This window comes from Eubalaena glacialis, chromosome 19 (genome assembly GCF_028564815.1).
Source record: "Eubalaena glacialis isolate mEubGla1 chromosome 19, mEubGla1.1.hap2.+ XY, whole genome shotgun sequence".
NCBI classification, from domain to species: domain Eukaryota; kingdom Metazoa; phylum Chordata; class Mammalia; order Artiodactyla; family Balaenidae; genus Eubalaena; species Eubalaena glacialis.
In genome coordinates, this window is record NC_083734.1 from 56,953,977 (window position 1) to 56,970,025 (window position 16,049).

At 59.4% G+C, this 16,049-nt stretch overlaps 2 protein-coding genes across 2 annotated transcripts; one reads left to right on the forward strand and one right to left on the reverse strand.

The window, feature by feature from the left end:
- Positions 1–1,812: 1,812 nt before the first annotated feature.
- On the reverse strand, positions 1,813–9,234 carry OTOP2 (otopetrin 2). The gene is made up of 6 exons (XM_061176344.1): positions 8,916–9,234; positions 8,114–8,250; positions 6,906–6,964; positions 6,350–6,483; positions 3,843–4,720; positions 1,813–1,983 (listed from the first exon to the last, which is right to left on the reverse strand). The coding sequence occupies exons 1-6, from the start codon at positions 9,232–9,234 to the stop codon at positions 1,813–1,815; spliced, it is 1,698 nt and encodes a 565-aa protein (XP_061032327.1).
- A 1,398-nt stretch (positions 9,235–10,632) lies between these two features.
- USH1G (USH1 protein network component sans) lies at positions 10,633–14,357 on the forward strand. The gene is made up of 2 exons (XM_061175120.1): positions 10,633–10,888; positions 13,136–14,357. The coding sequence occupies exons 1-2, from the start codon at positions 10,725–10,727 to the stop codon at positions 14,355–14,357; spliced, it is 1,386 nt and encodes a 461-aa protein (XP_061031103.1). The 5' UTR covers positions 10,633–10,724.
- The last annotated feature ends 1,692 nt before the right edge of the window (positions 14,358–16,049 follow it).

Genomic DNA, 16,049 nt, shown 5'->3' on the forward strand with positions numbered 1-16,049 from the left:
TTTTCTGTTGACTTTGGGGCTCTCATTAATCCTTCGTTAATTACCCCGCCGGGGTCTCCCCGGGCAGCTCAGCCAATAGCGAGGCGGCTGGACAGGCGGGCGGGGCCGGAGGCGGTGCAGGCGCGGGGCGCTGGGTCAGGGGACCCACGAGCAGGCCCGCTTCCGGGGTAGGTCGGGGTGCAATGTCCTTAGGCCGCAATAGAGGCCGTGTAGGGTTCAGGCCACACTTGCCTCTGGCGGCCCAGCAGGGAATGGACCCTCCCCCACAGATCCGGGGTCACCTTCTCTTGTACCCCACGTAGCACCAGGCCCGGCCCTGCCGCAAGCTCTCTCTCCCTAAGGCAAACGTGAACTTGGGGCCAAAGAGACCCGGTTCTGACACGGCAGGAGGCGCCCCCTGCGGCCCTCCTCAGTTCTTCCTGCAGCCTCTTGAGACCTGCCCACCTCATCCTGCTGGTGGGGTCCTGGCACATTTTCCTCTAAAGTGCCCTGTGCTCCAGGTGCGGCTGATCCCACACTCCCGCACAAAATGCCATCTCCTCCCACCCCAGGCCCCACCCCAGCCTGTGCCCCTTCACCTGACTCGCTGGCCACCAATTCCGCCTCCCCTTCTAGCTGTTGGTGCCTCCTTTTCAATCTCTCTCTGCACCGTCTGACTTCCTCAGTCTCTCTGAGTCCATCTCTATATCCCCCCTCCCCACCTTCTTTTGGATCAAACCATTTTATTGAGGGGCTCCGGAGAGGGTCGAAGGGCTGGGAAAACAGTGACATCCCACACCCTCTGCCCTGCCAGGATCTCCCCAGCTTCACAGTCGCCCCGTCTCTGTATCTCTTGTAGAGTAGAAGCCAGAGGGCTTTGGAAAGGAACCTCAGGGACCGCAGGGAGTGGGGTTGTGGGTAAGAGGAGGCCCAGGGGGTGAGAATCTGTGCCACCCAAGCCCTGTTTAGCTATAACAGCCCTGTTATAAATTATAACAGCCTATGAATTGAAGTTGCGTTCCTGAAATGTTTCATTTGAGGGGAAAACAAAAGCTCTGATGCATGAAGAAAGTTTGAAAATTATTATTCTTAGTAGAAAGGTACTGGCTCCCTTTCGCTGTGTGACTGTGGGCAAGTCACTTTACCTCTCTGGGCCTCAGTTTTCTTCTTTGTAAAATCGTAGTTGGATTAGGTGAGTCCTTCCTAACCTTTCATGTGTCATGGAATACATTAAAAAATGTATATGTCACTTGAGGATAAAGCGAAGAGGAAGGTGGCAGCCTGGGTACTCCGCCCAGCCCCTCCCAGCCACCCAGGTACGAGTCTGTAACTAGTCTGTGACTCAGACTTGGCTAACCCACAGAAAAGCCTGAGACCTGAATATCTCCAGGGGCCCTTGCAGCTCCGACCCCAAGACCCCCTCCTGTGATCATCTTAGATGTGGCTGCTGGACACGAAGTGGTCACAGGGTGGGGCAGGGAGAACATCAGGTTTATTGGTTTCCAGCTCCAGGCGACAGCACTGGCCAGGACACGGGGCTGGGGTAGGGGTGGAGCTAGAGCCTAGGACACTTCCAGATCTTGCCTGATCCTAGAAAGGGTGCAGGGAGAGGTCCTCCTCCCCCGCTTGCTCCATGCTCCAGGGATATGCATGTCCTGATTGTGATTTAAAAACTATCCTGGAAAAATAACTTCTGTGAAAATTCCACTCTGGGGCTGGCGGGGGAATGGGTAGTTACGTGGCATAGTGACTGCCAGCCTGGGGTTCATTCCCCGGGGGTCTCTGGGTGGGTGCATGAGCTGAGCCCCTCCTCCCCATGTCTCTAGTGGGGCTTCAGGACAGTATGTAGACCTCCAGCAGGCTGGAGACAGCATGCATGCGGTAGAAGATGCCGAAGGGCAGGCAGATGTTGACGATGGCTGCCCAGAGGGAGTAGCCATAGAAGTCCACCTCCACGGTGTTGCTGAAGTGAGGGCGGGCCCCGAAGGCGGGCATGATCCACAGCTGTGGGGACAAAGGGGTGTCAGGACCTGGCCCGGACTCGTGGGCTTTGGGCTTTTCCGTGGGCTTTGCTGGGTGGGGTGGGGGCAGGATGGGGGTCCCAGCCCTCTGGTTTTGTGGACAGCGAGGGCTGGGTGTTGCTGAGTGGGGACCTCCAGCATCTTGGGCAGGGCCTGGCACTCACTAAGGAGCTCAATAAATGTGCCCAACTGAACCTGCCTACCCCCCCAGCCTAGGGCTCCGCCTGTGATCACATCTCCCACCCTCAGAATGGCCCACTTGTGGGACTGGGGAAGGGGAGAAGAAGTCTCAATAGATGCTGTGAGAATTTGGAATAAATGGCTAAATCAGTAGCTCTCTCCTGGAGAGATGTGTGCAGGGTGGTGATGGTAGAATCACACAGGCCCAGGGCAGGGGTTCCGGATCCTGCCAGAAGGCTCCCCCAGCCCGGCCCTCTATGAGCTCTGCTCTCCAGCTCTGGCCCAGCACCCCACCCCCTTCCCGGGTCTGGGAGGAGGTTGAAGCTGGAATCCTGCTTCATCCCTGGCTATGAGCTCAGATAGTTCACATATGGGGTGTGAGGCAAAGAATAAAGGCTTCTAGGTAACGCCCCTCCCCCCACCGCAAATGTATCACATCCTTGGGCACAGCACAGCCCAAATCTGAGCCTGCTTCTATCCTATAAAATGAAGGAGTTGGAGATGATGCCCTCAGAGTGGATCCAGGCTCAGACACCTGGAGCAAAAGCGGCCTCCCAAGTGACTCCCAGCCTGTAGGCTCGGCCTTGGGAGAAGGTGAGGGGGTGCCAAGGCTGGGGGCCGCACCAAAAGTGGCCCAAGACAGGAGGAGGATTTGAGCTTTATTGCTTCTACTGGTAGGTCAGAGATGGGTGACGACTCTTTTTTTTTTTTTAAATAGGTTACCTGTAGGAGGGGCAATATTGGCAGTGGGGACTTCACCAAGGATGCACCTCAATTAGGGCGTGTATTTCATGTAGACCCCACTGGGGTGGAATCCCTCTGGGGATGTGTTCTATATTGGGATATACCCACATTAAGGCTGTTTTCTATATTAGGGGTATTTTTCTATCAGAGGTTATAGCTAAAAGGACTGACTTTACATTGAGCAAAACTTCACTGAGGTGTGCTCTCTCTTTCGGATGTACTCACAGGGCTCCATGTTTCTCTGTTAGAGATTTCCCTCCTGGGGATTATATCTACACTGGGGCCTTTCTCTGTTAGGTTGGAGCTACACTAGGAGTATTTCTCTGTTGGGATGCACCTTCACAAAGAGTGTTCTCGTACAGGGTGTATATTTGTATTGGGTGAAGTCTGCTGCTATACAGAGGAGTTTCTCTTGGAAAGGGGCTTTGCTGAATCGCCGGGGAGGGGGCGACTGCTGTGGATGCCTCCCTCCCAGCCAGCCCACCACTGTACTCTGCTGACAGACCCCTCACGCTTATGCTGGTCTCTGCCACTTCCTGTCGCTGCTCCGATTATTCTAAGAAGCAGGCTGGTCACAAGGTCCCGGGAAAAGTCACACCTCCCACCCAGGAGCAAGGGCCCCCACTCAGCTCCGTCTCGCCTCCTCCCAGCCTGCACGTCAGCATTCCCTAAGACCCCTCCAGCTCTGCCTAGATGCCAGAATGCCGGGATCTCATTCTCCCTGTGCGCCCTGAGCTGCTGTTCGCCCCCGGGGCTGCACCTGACTCTCCCTGAACCTGCTCCTTTCCTAGAGAGCCAGATGACGCTCGAGTGGGCTGGGGGCAAGACAGAGAGGGCCAAGTGAACAAACCTGAAAGAGCATCTTTCCTCGGCCTTCTCTTCCCCTCAGCCCACCCCCTTGTCTGCCCAGTTACTCACGATGATGTTGCAGAGCAGGAGAAACAGAGAAATGTCCTTCAAGCACCGGCATCTCCAGTGGCCCCTGGGGGCCGAGATGATGCTCACTGCTCCCTGAGGTCCTGCTGGGCTGGGGCCAACCAGCCTGGGGGTGGGTGGGAAGGCAGGCAAGGTGTGGAGGGTGTCCAGGCTGGCAAAGGTGAGGCCGTGGCAGGGCTCCTTGGGGGGAGTACCATGAGGCTCAGCCCCGGGGGGAGCCCGGTGGAGGCTCTCAACGATGAAAATGTTCTGGAAGGTGTGCTGGGCAATCACGAGCAGAGCGTGGGCCAGGCTGAGCCCCGCCAGCAGCTCCCTGGGTGTGCCCGCCACTGCAGCCACGATAGAGTAGTAGGAGATGGCGTACTGGCCCAGGGCGGCACCCACCAGCAGAGCCACGTCCAGGCTGCGCGTGGGGTTCTTACGGTGGTCCATGGCCCGGCGGTCAAAACGGTAGATGACTGAGCCACTCAGGCTGACCAAGGTCATGAGCCCCAGACAGACGATGTTGAAGCCGTAGTAGATGACCAGGGCCTGCTGGGCGCGGCCTCTCTCCCCACTCACTTGGACCTCGTAGACGATGAAGACGGCCAGCCCCACCACAAAGAGCATCAGGCCCAGGATCGGGCCGGCAAAAAAGGTCTCCCGGAAGAGGCTGAGCAGGGACGGTGTGTGGCTGTGGCCATGGGCAGAGGAGGCCAGCAGCCTGCCCACGTTCTTCCACATGACGTAGAGCATGGTGGAAGCAAAGAGGCTGTACTCGATGTTGAAGGGGTACAGGTAGAAGTAGCCCTGCTGGAAGATCTGGCAGACGGCCGTGTTGCAGGAGCAGACTTCTCCGACTGGGCTGCCCGCACGCGCCACTGTGGAGAGGGGGATGCGGAGCTGCACTGCCCTCCCACCTTCCTGGAGGCCCCCACCTGAAGAACCTCACCCCTAGACTGTGACCTTTAGAAGGGCAGGGCTGCTATCCGTCACCACCATGTTCCAAATGCCTACACAGGGCCTGGCACGTTTGTTCATGCCACAGGTATTTATTGAGCACCTACTACGTGCCAGAAACTGTGGGACACACCGGTAAACCCTAGCCAGGACTCGATTAAGAAAAATAAAATCTGAACTGCAGAGTTGCCCGCTTCATCCTGTCCCATTCCTGCAGAAAAACACTCCCAACCCTTCCCCACCAGTAATGACCCCTGGCTGCCCAAGATAGGCAAGGCTCTGGTCCTAATAGAAGGTGGCCTGCTTGGCAACCCTTAAAATTCAAGCTGCCTCGCAGCTCTCCCCAGCATCTGCTTCAGCCAGAAAGCAGCTGCTGTGCCCAGGTCTCAACCGTGACCTCCTGTCACTTCGGTTTGTACCATACTGATAGGAATCTCATCCTGCATCCAGAGTGTGCTCTGCTCTGTAAGATTCCTCGGGCCTTGGCAGACAGCTCTTTTGATCCCCAGAACTATCTCAGCTGGTTTTGCAGAAGAAGGAACTGAGCCTCACTCAGAGAAAGTGGCTTGTGATGGCAGAGCTGACACAAATGACGTGACTCTCACCCCTGAGGCAGGTACCTCTCTGCATGTAGGGTCGTGCAGCCCTAGCACATAAGGTCGCCCACCTCCCTGGGCTGGGTTTAACCATCCTCAGGAACCCTCTGTATGTGGAGAGTGGCCCTTTTCAGTTCCGCTGGGCTGGGATCTCCTGTAGGCCTGGATCCATGCTTTCCATTCCTGGACCCTCCCATACTGGGTGTGCGTGTGTATTCAGGCAAGGTCCACGTGGACTTGGTCATCTAGTCTGATCCTGGCTGGTGGCGGGGGGGAGAGGGGGCTAGAGAAGTCCAGAGAACCAGGACCAGGGGGACTGTGGGCTCATTCTTCTTCAGCATAGCATATTGGTTCAAAGCAAAGATGGATCTCAACCCTAGTTCTCCAATTTCAAGCTCTGTGACCTCGGGTAAGCTACTTAACCTCTCTATGCCTTAGTTTCTGCATCCATAACATGGGAATACTAATAGTACCCATCTCATAGGGAGGTTGCAAGGGTTAAGTAAGATGGTGCTTAAGACACTTGGCACAGTGCCTGACATATAGAGCTCAGTGAATTGTCACTGTTGTTATCGCGATTATTACTTCTACCTTCTCCTCCTTGTCAGGCACTCCCTTCTGATCCCACGCTTCCACCATTGAGCCACCCTGCCTCCCTTCCCCTCTTTCTACCTTGATCACTCTTGCCCTTTCTTCCTGGAGCATGAATCCCTTCTTTGGTGGGATGGAGACCTGGATAGTGGGACCAAGGCTGTACTGTCCAGGATGAAAAAATGCTCCCCTACACTCTTCCTCCTGGGTCACCCACATCTAAACTTCTCCAGAGGCATAGCCTGGAGCAGGAGGAGGTCCCTGGCCTCCACCTTTGCCTCCGTGCCCTCTACAAGCCCACAAAGCACCCAGCCCGAGGCCTGGCTGCCACGGGACCAGGGTTAGTCTGAAGTGAGCACTCACCGTCCAGAACGCGGCGGGTATGGCTGGTGTTGCCGTGAGAACTGCTGAGGGAATGGGCCTGGTGCACCGATTCGTCCACCACGGCTGCCATCCAGATGGCCAGGTTGGTGGTGAGTGTGAACATGAGACCACATCTGTTTGGGGAGGGAGAGCAAAGAGGCCAGTGAGAGTCTTTGGCTCATGTTGGGTCCCCGGCGTGGTGGAGAGCTGGGGATGCTCTCCTGGGAGATGGTGCTGAGAAGCAAGAAAGCAGGCAGACCCCTGTGTGAACAGGGAAGCTGAGTTTGGAAGGAACACTTAGCCTGGCTGAGATGCCTCCCAAAAGAGGGCTGGGGGTGTCATGGGGTTCAGCACGCCATCTCACCAAGCACATCCCCCATACCCCCAGCAGAGGGTGGTGGAAATCAGGCCGACAAAGCCAGGGGGGCTTGGCTGAAACCCCACCTGGGGGCAGAAGGAGGACCCATGCCCCAGGTTGGGAAGCGCTCATCTTATGCCAGGTGAGCCCAGCCCCTGGGCACGGACATTGAGCCACGGACATGGAGCAGGCACTCACCGAGTCAGGTCCAGGTGGGTGTGAACACAGTCTTTAGCGGAGATGCAGAGAAAATAAGTCTGTGTTGAGAGAGAGTGGTGGGGTCATCTACTCTGCAGACGGGCTCAAGCCGGAGCGCCCGGGTCCATGCCCAGCACTATGTTCTTACCACCTCAAGAGCCCTCTTACTACGTGATCGAGTTTATTTCAGCTTTACAAAGTGAGATGTGAGCTTTTCTCTCTTTCTATTCTCTGGAGCGATTTGTACAAAATAGTTCTCTGTTCTTTAAAAGTTTGCAAAATGCCACCTGTAAACTCTCTGGGCTTGGTGTTTGTTTTCTGTTTCTTTGTAGGGTGGAGTTTTGACTGCCTAGTTATTTATTCCTGGGAGCGAGGCCAGCCTCAGAAAGAATCTAAGGGACTTCTCAGCTCTCTCTGGCAGTATCCCTGCCTCACCCTCATTCTTTGTTGCCCTGCAAGTCCTCGCTCTCACCTGGCTGCCCACAAATCCTTGCTGTGGTGTTTATTGATGTTGGGGTGTCTGTATGTCCATTTTGCCTGAGTATTCTTTAAAGTCATAAAATGTAAAATTAAAACTATATAAATGCCAAAGTCATAAACGTGTTAAATTGTGGAAACCTGGGCAGTAGGGGTGATGTTTCAAGAGAGGGAACCATACACGTGGTCATTCTGGGCTGGGGAGGGTTCGGGTCCCACGTAAGACCAGTCCTGCCTCAGCTCAATCAGAAGATCTTTTCAAGTGTTATTCATGCAACAAATAAAAACGTGAACTTGTTTGAAAAATCCCATATACAGGATACCCTATTTCCTGAAAAAATACAGAATATAGGGAACATGGCTGGGGCCAAACTGGCCATGCCCACAGCAGGACGCTGAGCTGAGACTGATGCCCTCTATGGGCACCCAAGGAGGGCAGGTCAGGTTCCAGGAGACAGAGCAGCTGCCACAACTGACACCTCCTAGGTGTTAACTACTGGCACTGCTTAAGTTGAAATGAAATCGCAGGGCCCCTAAGTAGGCACTCACATTTGCATATTACTTCATTACCAAGTGCTTCCAGATTTATGGACTCATGTGATCTGCACTACAGTCCTATCCCCACCCTAATCGATTGCGCAGCGTAGAAGCGGAGTGGAGCTCAGATCGCCTAACTCCAAGCCCCGTGTTGGCTCTTTTCCACCACACTCAGGGACACTCCTCCCACCCACCTGGACAATGACAAACACGGCCTGGGTCAGAGGGTACAGGATTTTGATGGCTGACTGGCACTCAAAGGAACTGGAGTAGTAGCCGGTCTTGAAGACATCCATGACGAGAGTGCAGATCCCAAACAGCACCAGCCCACCTGGGAATGAGGGGTGGGGGGTGGATCAGAGAGGCAGGAGAAAATGATTACAGATTTGAGGATGGACGGCCAAAGAGTTGGATGATTGGGTGGATGGATGGATGAATGGGGTAAGTGAGAAGATGGATGGAAGGATGGATGGAAGGATAGGTGGATGATGAATGGGTGGATGGAAGGATGGATGGAAGGACAGGTGGATGGTGAATGGGTGGATGGAAGGATGGATGGAAGGACAGGTGGATGGTGAATGGGTGGATGGAAGGATGAGTGTGTGATTGAGTGGGTGGATGGATGGATGTCCTATTGAGCCCCCATCCCTTTGGGGCTGCATAGATAAAGGGAAGGGCCCTAGAGAGGCTCTTTCAACTGCAGCTGTCATCTGTTTTCTGCTCTCCATCAAAGTCTCTCCCATGGCTACCCTCTTTCAATCTTTAGGAAGGGCAGAGAAGTTCCATTCCATCCCTCTCTTCATCCCTCTTCCAGGACTCTTTCCCTTTCTCTTCTCCCTCAGTCACAGCCCACCTCACTCTCAGACACATCTAGCCTTGGGGGGTGGGGACTTCTCACCGGTCTACCTCGAAGGGCACCCAGCAATTCCTGCGGGAGCCCCAGCCTCCAGCTCCCCGCCTGGGCCACCCCACCTCCGCCCACACCTCCCCTGGCACCTCGGAGCCAGATGGGGCCCGCGTGCGCGTCCCGGTGGGGGATGGCGTCGGTGTCGGGGCAGCGCACGGTGCGAAGGAGGTAGAAGAGGATCCAGAGCACAGCCAGCAGCATCATGGTGGTGAGCAGGGCGAACACGTCGGTGTCATACACCGCCACCTTGTTGAAGGCGCCGCCGCTGATGAGCGTGCAGGCGAGGAGCAGCACGTTCACGGCCAGCAGCACGGACAGCAGGCGGCCGCCCTTCTTCCACACCTCGCGGCGGGCTGCCCGCGGTGCCGGCGGGCTCTCCTTGGGGCCCGTGGGCGGCTCCTCGGACATGGCAGAGGCGACTGGAGGAGGTTGGAGGGGTCACTGTCGGGGAGGAGCGGACAGGACCCCAGGTCAGCCTCGAGGGCTCTCCTTCCTCCATCTTATCCCTAGATTTGGGGACCCGAGGGGCGGGGGCTGCGGGTGGTGAAGGAAGCGCTGGGAAGGGGAAGAGAAAAGCCGACTGTGCCGGTCTCGCGCTCGACGGGAGGAAAAGAGAAACGGCTGCAGCCCCGTCGGACCCCGTCCAAGGTTCCCACTCCCCAAATCCGTCGGCCGGCTAGCCAGGGGCACCCACCTGGCTGGGCCGGGAGCCCGCGCTGAGCTGGGGGTCAGGGGGCGGCGAGTGCGTCCTCTCTCTAACGCCGGGATGGACGGGCGCTTTATACCGGGGAGGGCAGGATGATTTACAGCCGCGGGAGCTCAGCTCCATAAACCTCTCAGTCTCACTCACATGATCCATCTTTTTCCCGGGCTGAATTTAGGGAAGAGCGTGCGGAGGCAGACAAGGTGAGATTTATATTTACCCGTTAAGAGGCGCCCCCTCCCCCGCCGCCCTGTCACCTCGGCGCAGCCAGCCTCGGGCGCGGCCCGGCACTGCGGCACCCAGCGGGCACCCCGCCCCCGGCGCCCAGCGCGCCCTGGCGCCCCGCTCTCCTGACGCCCAGAGCCCTGAGAGCTGACGCTCAAGAGACGCCCCCCCAAGGGCCCGCAGGCACCCCGACGCCCTCCCAGCCCCCGCGGCCCTGTACCTTTGTGCTCCTCTGTTGCTGCCCCAAGATCGGGACCCTAATGCCCCTTCCCCGACACCCTCACAGTGATCGAAGTTCCCTCTTCCGCTGTCCCTTCCCCTGGTTCCTGCTGCGCTGGATGCTGCCGAGTCGGACTTGCGTACGAAGTTCTCGGCCAGTCTTCTAGCGCCTCCTGCTGGAGCGCGGCTGGCCCACCTCGCGCGAGACTGTGGCAGCCGGGACAGCCGTGTCCCGATCGCTGACGGTCTGGCTGTCGGTCCGCATAACCCTCTTAGGCCCATTGTCCAAGGGGTCAGGACTGCCCTCAGACATCCCTCTCCAGCCCTTGGCCCGTTCCCTTGACGCTTAGAGACATCGGGGGCCGCAGCGCCGCGGCTCTAGTGAAGACAGACCTCGGATTGTCCCCAGACCGGGCCTCACGGGGCGGGACGCTGGGATGGGCACTTTTGGAGAGAGGCTGGGCCCGGTGTGCTCGGGAGCAGGGAGTTTAGGACCCAGGGGCAGCCCGGGGCGGCCCTCTGGGCAGCGGGAGATCCTCCCCCAACCTTCCCCGCCGGCTGAGCGGCTCAGATGTCCGAGTAGCGGCGGCTCTGGCGCTCCGCATCCTCTGTCTGCGGCGGCGGGGGCTGGCGGCCTCGGCCCCTGCCCGGCCCCCTCCCCCAACCCCATGCCTCAGCTCTAACCCCGCCGCCCTCCCCCGCGGGGGGCATTTCCCCGGGTCCCCTGCCCGCCCCGTCCAAGTCAGGCGCCATGAACGACCAGTACCACCGGGCGGCTCGGGACGGCTACCTGGAACTCCTCAAGGAGGCCACCAGGAAGGAGCTGAACGCCCCCGACGAGGATGGCATGACCCCCACCCTCTGGGCTGCTTACCACGGCAACCTGGAGTCACTGCGCCTCATCGTGAGTCGAGGGTGAGCACCCCCCTGTCCCCGCCCAAGCCCCGCCGGGGAGGACTGAGAGTCTCAGGGCCGCTCTAGGCCCCTGAGACGCCACCCCCCAACTCCATGGCATCTCCCCCCCCCCACCCTCTGCTGAGCCACCCTCTTCCCTAGGACAGACCCTAAGGTGGAACCTTGGAGATTGGCAGTCGTGGGAGGAGGAAACAAACGGAGGCCTGTGACATTTGTGACCTGGATGTGGGGCTAGGAGGAGAGGGACTGGGCCTTGGGGGTCCATGATTGTGGGAGGGGCTTCAGAGTGAGGAGAAGGTGGGAGGGATCTCCTGGGTGGGTAGCACCAGGAAGCAAGAGTGAAGGGCATAGTGAGACTGGGAGAGAAAGAGCAGACGCCTCAGAGGGGCCGGAAGGGGGGCTGGTAAAGGAGAAGCTCTTCACTGCCCACCCCCAGCCTGTGGTCCAAGGGGTCCAGCCGGCGCCCACACCTCCCCACACACTGGATTTCACACAGCTCTCTCCCTGCTCATTCCTGGGATTTGCGGGCACTGTCCACAGTACCAAATGTCACTCGGTTCAGCCACCCCATTAACTCCCTCTGTGCCCCTCCCCCACCACGGGCTCCATCACCCTCCCTTTGGAGTTGTCTGGGGGGAGGAGTGGGCATTGAATCCAGGTGTCAGGGCCAGGGAAGGGGTTCGGAAGTAGCAGCTGAGGAACGTGGCGTCCAGGGCCACTGACATGGGCTCCCTACGGCTGAATGACCCTGTGGACAGCTTGCCAGCCCCAGCGGTTTAATAAAGAGAAGTCAGGTTGACCTGGGGACCACGGCGGCCTGGACAAGGAAAAGGGATGTACGAGATGCCCCAGGAGGGTTAACGTGAACATCTCAGGCCCTGGGAAATCATGGTGGAGGGAAAGGGGCCCAGCTGGCCTGGTGCCAGGAGCTGGCCTGTGGTTTGAGCATGGGGTAGGTGGGGAACCCCCCTTTGCCCTCCCTCCACAGCTGCTCCCCGGGCCCAGCAACAGGTGGAAGCAGCCCCTAAGATCAGGCAGCTGAACCATGTTCCAAGACGCCGAGACTGGCCGCTATCCACGCGAAGAGGGCACACAGTGATCTGCCATCCTGCTCCCCCCTTGGAGAGATTCGTGGGAGGAGGGGACTAGGGGGCCCCCCTTGGTGCACCAAACACCCCAGCTCCTACAGAGGGTGAGGGTTGGCGCTTGATGGGGTGTGGGCCAGATGCCCAGTAGCTCCTGTCTCGAAGGACTTGAAGACCAGTAAGGGAAGTGGGGAGGGGAATGCGGGGGTGGGGGGCTGGGGAGTGTGGGCAGGAGCTGTTGAGACAATGAAGTGATTCTTCCTTCAGCCCTGCGGGGTGGCCTCCTCATTAGAGTGGGGCAGAGGGCCTGAGCTAGGTCCCTGAGGGAGGGGCAAGCTTGGAGGAGCCAGGGCGAGGGTGCCCAAGGGGGGCACAGTCTGGCGCGGAGGGTGTTGGAGGGGGCTGCATGGGTCCCTCGGACCTGCCCGAGCCAGCCGCCTCACAGGGCTCCCAAAGATGGGGCCGCCCCGGGAGGGGAGGGCAGCTGGGCCCAGGCTGCAGGCTGCCCTTCCCCTCCCCTCCAGTCCTGGCTGCCCCCATGCTCCCCTCCTGGCCCAGGCCAAGACCCGACACCTGCTCTCACACGCGGCCTTGCCAGGCCTGGCCCTGCTCCCTGCAGACGTGGCCGTGCCCGGCGACATGCAGGCGTGCACCCTCACACACTCCCCCAGGGCTCAGGCCCAGCACACACAACCCTCTCGTCCTCTTTTTCGGTCACTCCTGCACAGGCAGCCACACTCGCCGCCGTGCCTGCCTAGAGACCCAGACTCGGCCCTGGCCCACCACCTCTCTGGACCAGCTCCCCGCCGGGCCCCATGAATAATTCACTCCTTTCTCTCTGGGCATTAAATATTTATCCCCTGAGATTCCCAGCCCTCAGTTCTCTTGGGGAAGGCCCCGCCCCGGCCCCGCCTTCTCTGTCGCCCCACCCACTGCGAGCCCGGAGCCATCTTTAACCCTGGGCTCGCTCGAGCTGCGTCCGGTGGCTCCGGGCTGCGTGTCTCGCGGAGTCAGAGGAGAGATCTCAGGCCGTCGAGTCCCTCTGGTGTGCCTGTGGGGAAGCTCATCCAGGCTGGGCGCTCCCCGCCACCGGCAGCCGCTGCCGACTGCCTGCCTGAGCTTGCGATGGCTCATCACCCCTCCCCGCGTGTCCTCCCTGCAGGGGTGACCCGGACAAGTGTGACATCTGGGGCAACACGCCCCTGCACCTGGCAGCTTCCAATGGCCACCTGCACTGCCTCTCCTTCCTGGTGTCCTTCGGGGCCAACATCTGGTGCCTGGATAACGACCTCCACACGCCGCTGGACATGGCGGCCATGAAGGGCCACCTGGAGTGCGTGCGCTACCTGGACTCCATCGCGGCCAAGCAGAGCAGCCTCAACCCCAAGCTGGTGGGCAAGCTGAAGGACAAGGCCTTCCGCGAGGCGGAGCGGCGCATCCGCGAGTGCGCCAAGATGCAGCGCAAGCACCACGAGCGCATGGAACGGCGCTACCGGCGCGAGCTGGCCGAGCGCTCGGACGCGCTCAGCTTCTCCAGCCTCACGTCCAGCACCCTGAGCCGCCGGCTGCAGCATCTGGCGCTCGGCAGCCACCTGCCCTACTCGCAGGCCACGCTGCACGGCACCGCCAAGGGCAAGACCAAGATCCAGAAGAAGCTGGAGCGGCGCAAGCAGGGCGGCGAAGGCACCTTCAAGATCTCCGAGGACGGCCGCAAGAGCGTGCGCTCGCTCTCGGGCCTGCAGCTGGGCAGTGACGTGATGTTTGTGCGCCAGGGCACCTACGCCAACCCCAAGGAGTGGGGCCGCGCCCCGCTCCGGGACATGTTCCTCTCCGACGAGGACAGCGTCTCCCGTGCCACACTGGCGGCCGAGCCTGCGCGCTCGGAGGTCAGCACCGACTCAGGCCACGACTCCCTGTTTACCCGCCCGGGCCTGGGCACCATGGTGTTCCGCAGGAACTACCTGAGCAGCGGGCTGCACGGCCTGGGTCGCGAGGACGCGGCCCTGGACGGCGCGGGCACGCCGCGGGGTCGGCTTCAGAGCTCCCCCAGCCTCGACGACGACAGCCTGGGCAGTGCCAACAGCCTGCAGGATCGCAGCTGCGGGGAGGAGCTGCCCTGGGACGAGCTGGACTTGGGCCTGGATGAGGACCTGGAGCCCGAGACGAGCCCGCTGGAGACGTTCCTGGCCTCCCTGCACATGGAGGACTTCACCTCCATCCTGCGGCAGGAGAAGATCGACCTCGAGGCGCTCATGCTGTGCTCGGACCTCGACCTCCGCAGCATTAGCGTCCCCCTGGGACCCCGCAAGAAGATCATGGGGGCCGTGCGGAGGCGAAGGCAGGCGCTGGAGCGCCCGCCGGCCCTGGAGGACACAGAGTTGTGAGTGCCCAGAGCCTCGGCGGGGATGGGAAGATAGGGCTTGTAAGGCCCTGGGGTGGGCGTGGATCTGTCTGCCTTTTCGGGTGGGGGATAATTAGGTCGCCGTCAGTTCCAAGAGGCCCCACTTATTTACCCCCAATTCGGAAAAAGAAGCTGCCAATTTACATTGCTGATGTCAAATGCACCTCGATTTTGAAGAAGTCAAAATGCAGGAAAATGGGTGTCTTTGTATGGATGAGACACAGTAGTCATAGTGATCACAGCCGGGACGTTTTGAGCCCTCCCATCTCCTAGGTACTGGAGTTGCCCTTGCACAAGTCCTCTCATGTGCAGGGACTATATCATCCCCATTTTACAGGTGAGCAAGTGGAGGTTCAGAGGCTTAGAGTAGCTCACCCAAGGTCCTGCTGCTGCTCAGTGCAGAGCTGGGCCTGATCCCTGGTCTGTGTGGCTCTAGAGCCTAGGGAGGACAAGGTGACTCCCGTGGGATGGAGGGTGTGGCAGCCAGTCATCTCACCAAATGCCCAAGCCCTCAAGGCAGATATTTTACCTACTGGTCCCTGAACCTTGTAACCAGAAACATGAGCAGATGCTCTCAACAGGGCCAACAGTGGCCTTGAGGGCAGAGTTGTCAGGTTCAAAAAGCCATCATGGGGAGCCCAAGGCTGCTGTCAAACTGGCAATGCTGTTGGCCCATCCCTGCCCTGACTCTCCATCCTGGCATCCCACAAGCCCAGCAAACACTGCCGCCCCCTTTTGGTATCTATGGCCTTTACCCTGCATGGCTGGGCAGGGGTGGGTTTGGGAGGAAGTCTGGTTTAGAGTTTGGGGCCAGCGTCCCCATCCCTGATCATCAGTCTGCCTAGAGAGGGTAAGTGGTCAGAATATTTGGTCCTGGCTTAAAATGCTGTCTCCAAAGGCCCTTATCTGAGGTCCATTTCTGTTTCTCTCTCCACAGATAACAGGGGCTCCTATCCCCATACCAAAAAGAGTTGCAAGTTGCCACAACCCACGGTGGGACCGCGAGGTCCTCACAGTTGCCAGCCCTGCGGTTCCCCAGCCGCTTCCCGGGAGCAGGGACCATGCGGCTCATCTCCCTTGAAAGCCTGTCCCCACTCTGCCGCAGAGGGTATGGCCTGGAGGCACTTGGAAGGCCAAGAGAGTGACTCAGAACATCAATACTGAGGGGTCCTGGGGCCCCTAAGCCACCTCTCTCTGAGTGGCTCTAAAGCACGCGTGCATTCGTGGAAGGCCAGCCCCAGTGCCAGGGCAGGGGCCACTAGATGACCAGCCCATCAGAGCTGGATGGGAGCGTGTGGTGCGAGTGGGCATGGCTTGTCCTGGGGCCGTTGTCTGTCCCCACCCCTCCTCTAAGGGTCCTGTGGTCTGCTCAGTCTGGAGACTCCCCTCCTACATTTTTGTGCAGGAAGCGTTTGGGCTGCCTCCCCTCCCCCTGTACACCCCAGAGGGGAGGTTCCCAGCTAGACTCTTCAGCCAAATGCCCCAGCTTTAGTCCCCACCCCGCCCCAAGCACGGCCGGTCCCCTTCTCCTTCTCCCACTGGCCATGCTGGGGAGGTGGAGTGCCAGGCTGGGCTGGGGTGGGGGTGACCGGTGCCCTTCCAGCCTACCCCAGGGTGGGGCCCAGCCTGACTCCGCCCTCCCCGCCCTATCCTTCTCCACTCACTCGCTCCTTGG

What these genes read in the sequence shown, in the direction of transcription:
- OTOP2 (XM_061176344.1), bottom strand. Translation starts at nt 9,234, where the DNA reads ATGTCCGAGGAGCCGCCCACGGGCCCCAAGGAGAGCCCGCCGGCACCG. An exon ending in ACCCACCTGGACCTGACTCG is followed by an intron (nt 6,484 to 6,905) that starts GTGAGTGCCTGC and finishes CTCCCCAAACAG; the next exon opens with ATGTGGTCTCATGTTCACAC. An exon ending in TCCTGCTCTGCAACATCATC is followed by an intron (nt 1,984 to 3,842) that starts GTGAGTAACTGG and finishes TTGTCCCCACAG; the next exon opens with CTGTGGATCATGCCCGCCTT.
- USH1G (XM_061175120.1), top strand. Translation starts at nt 10,725, where the DNA reads ATGAACGACCAGTACCACCGGGCGGCTCGGGACGGCTACCTGGAACTC. An exon ending in CGCCTCATCGTGAGTCGAGG is followed by an intron (nt 10,889 to 13,135) that starts GTGAGCACCCCC and finishes TCCTCCCTGCAG; the next exon opens with GGGTGACCCGGACAAGTGTG.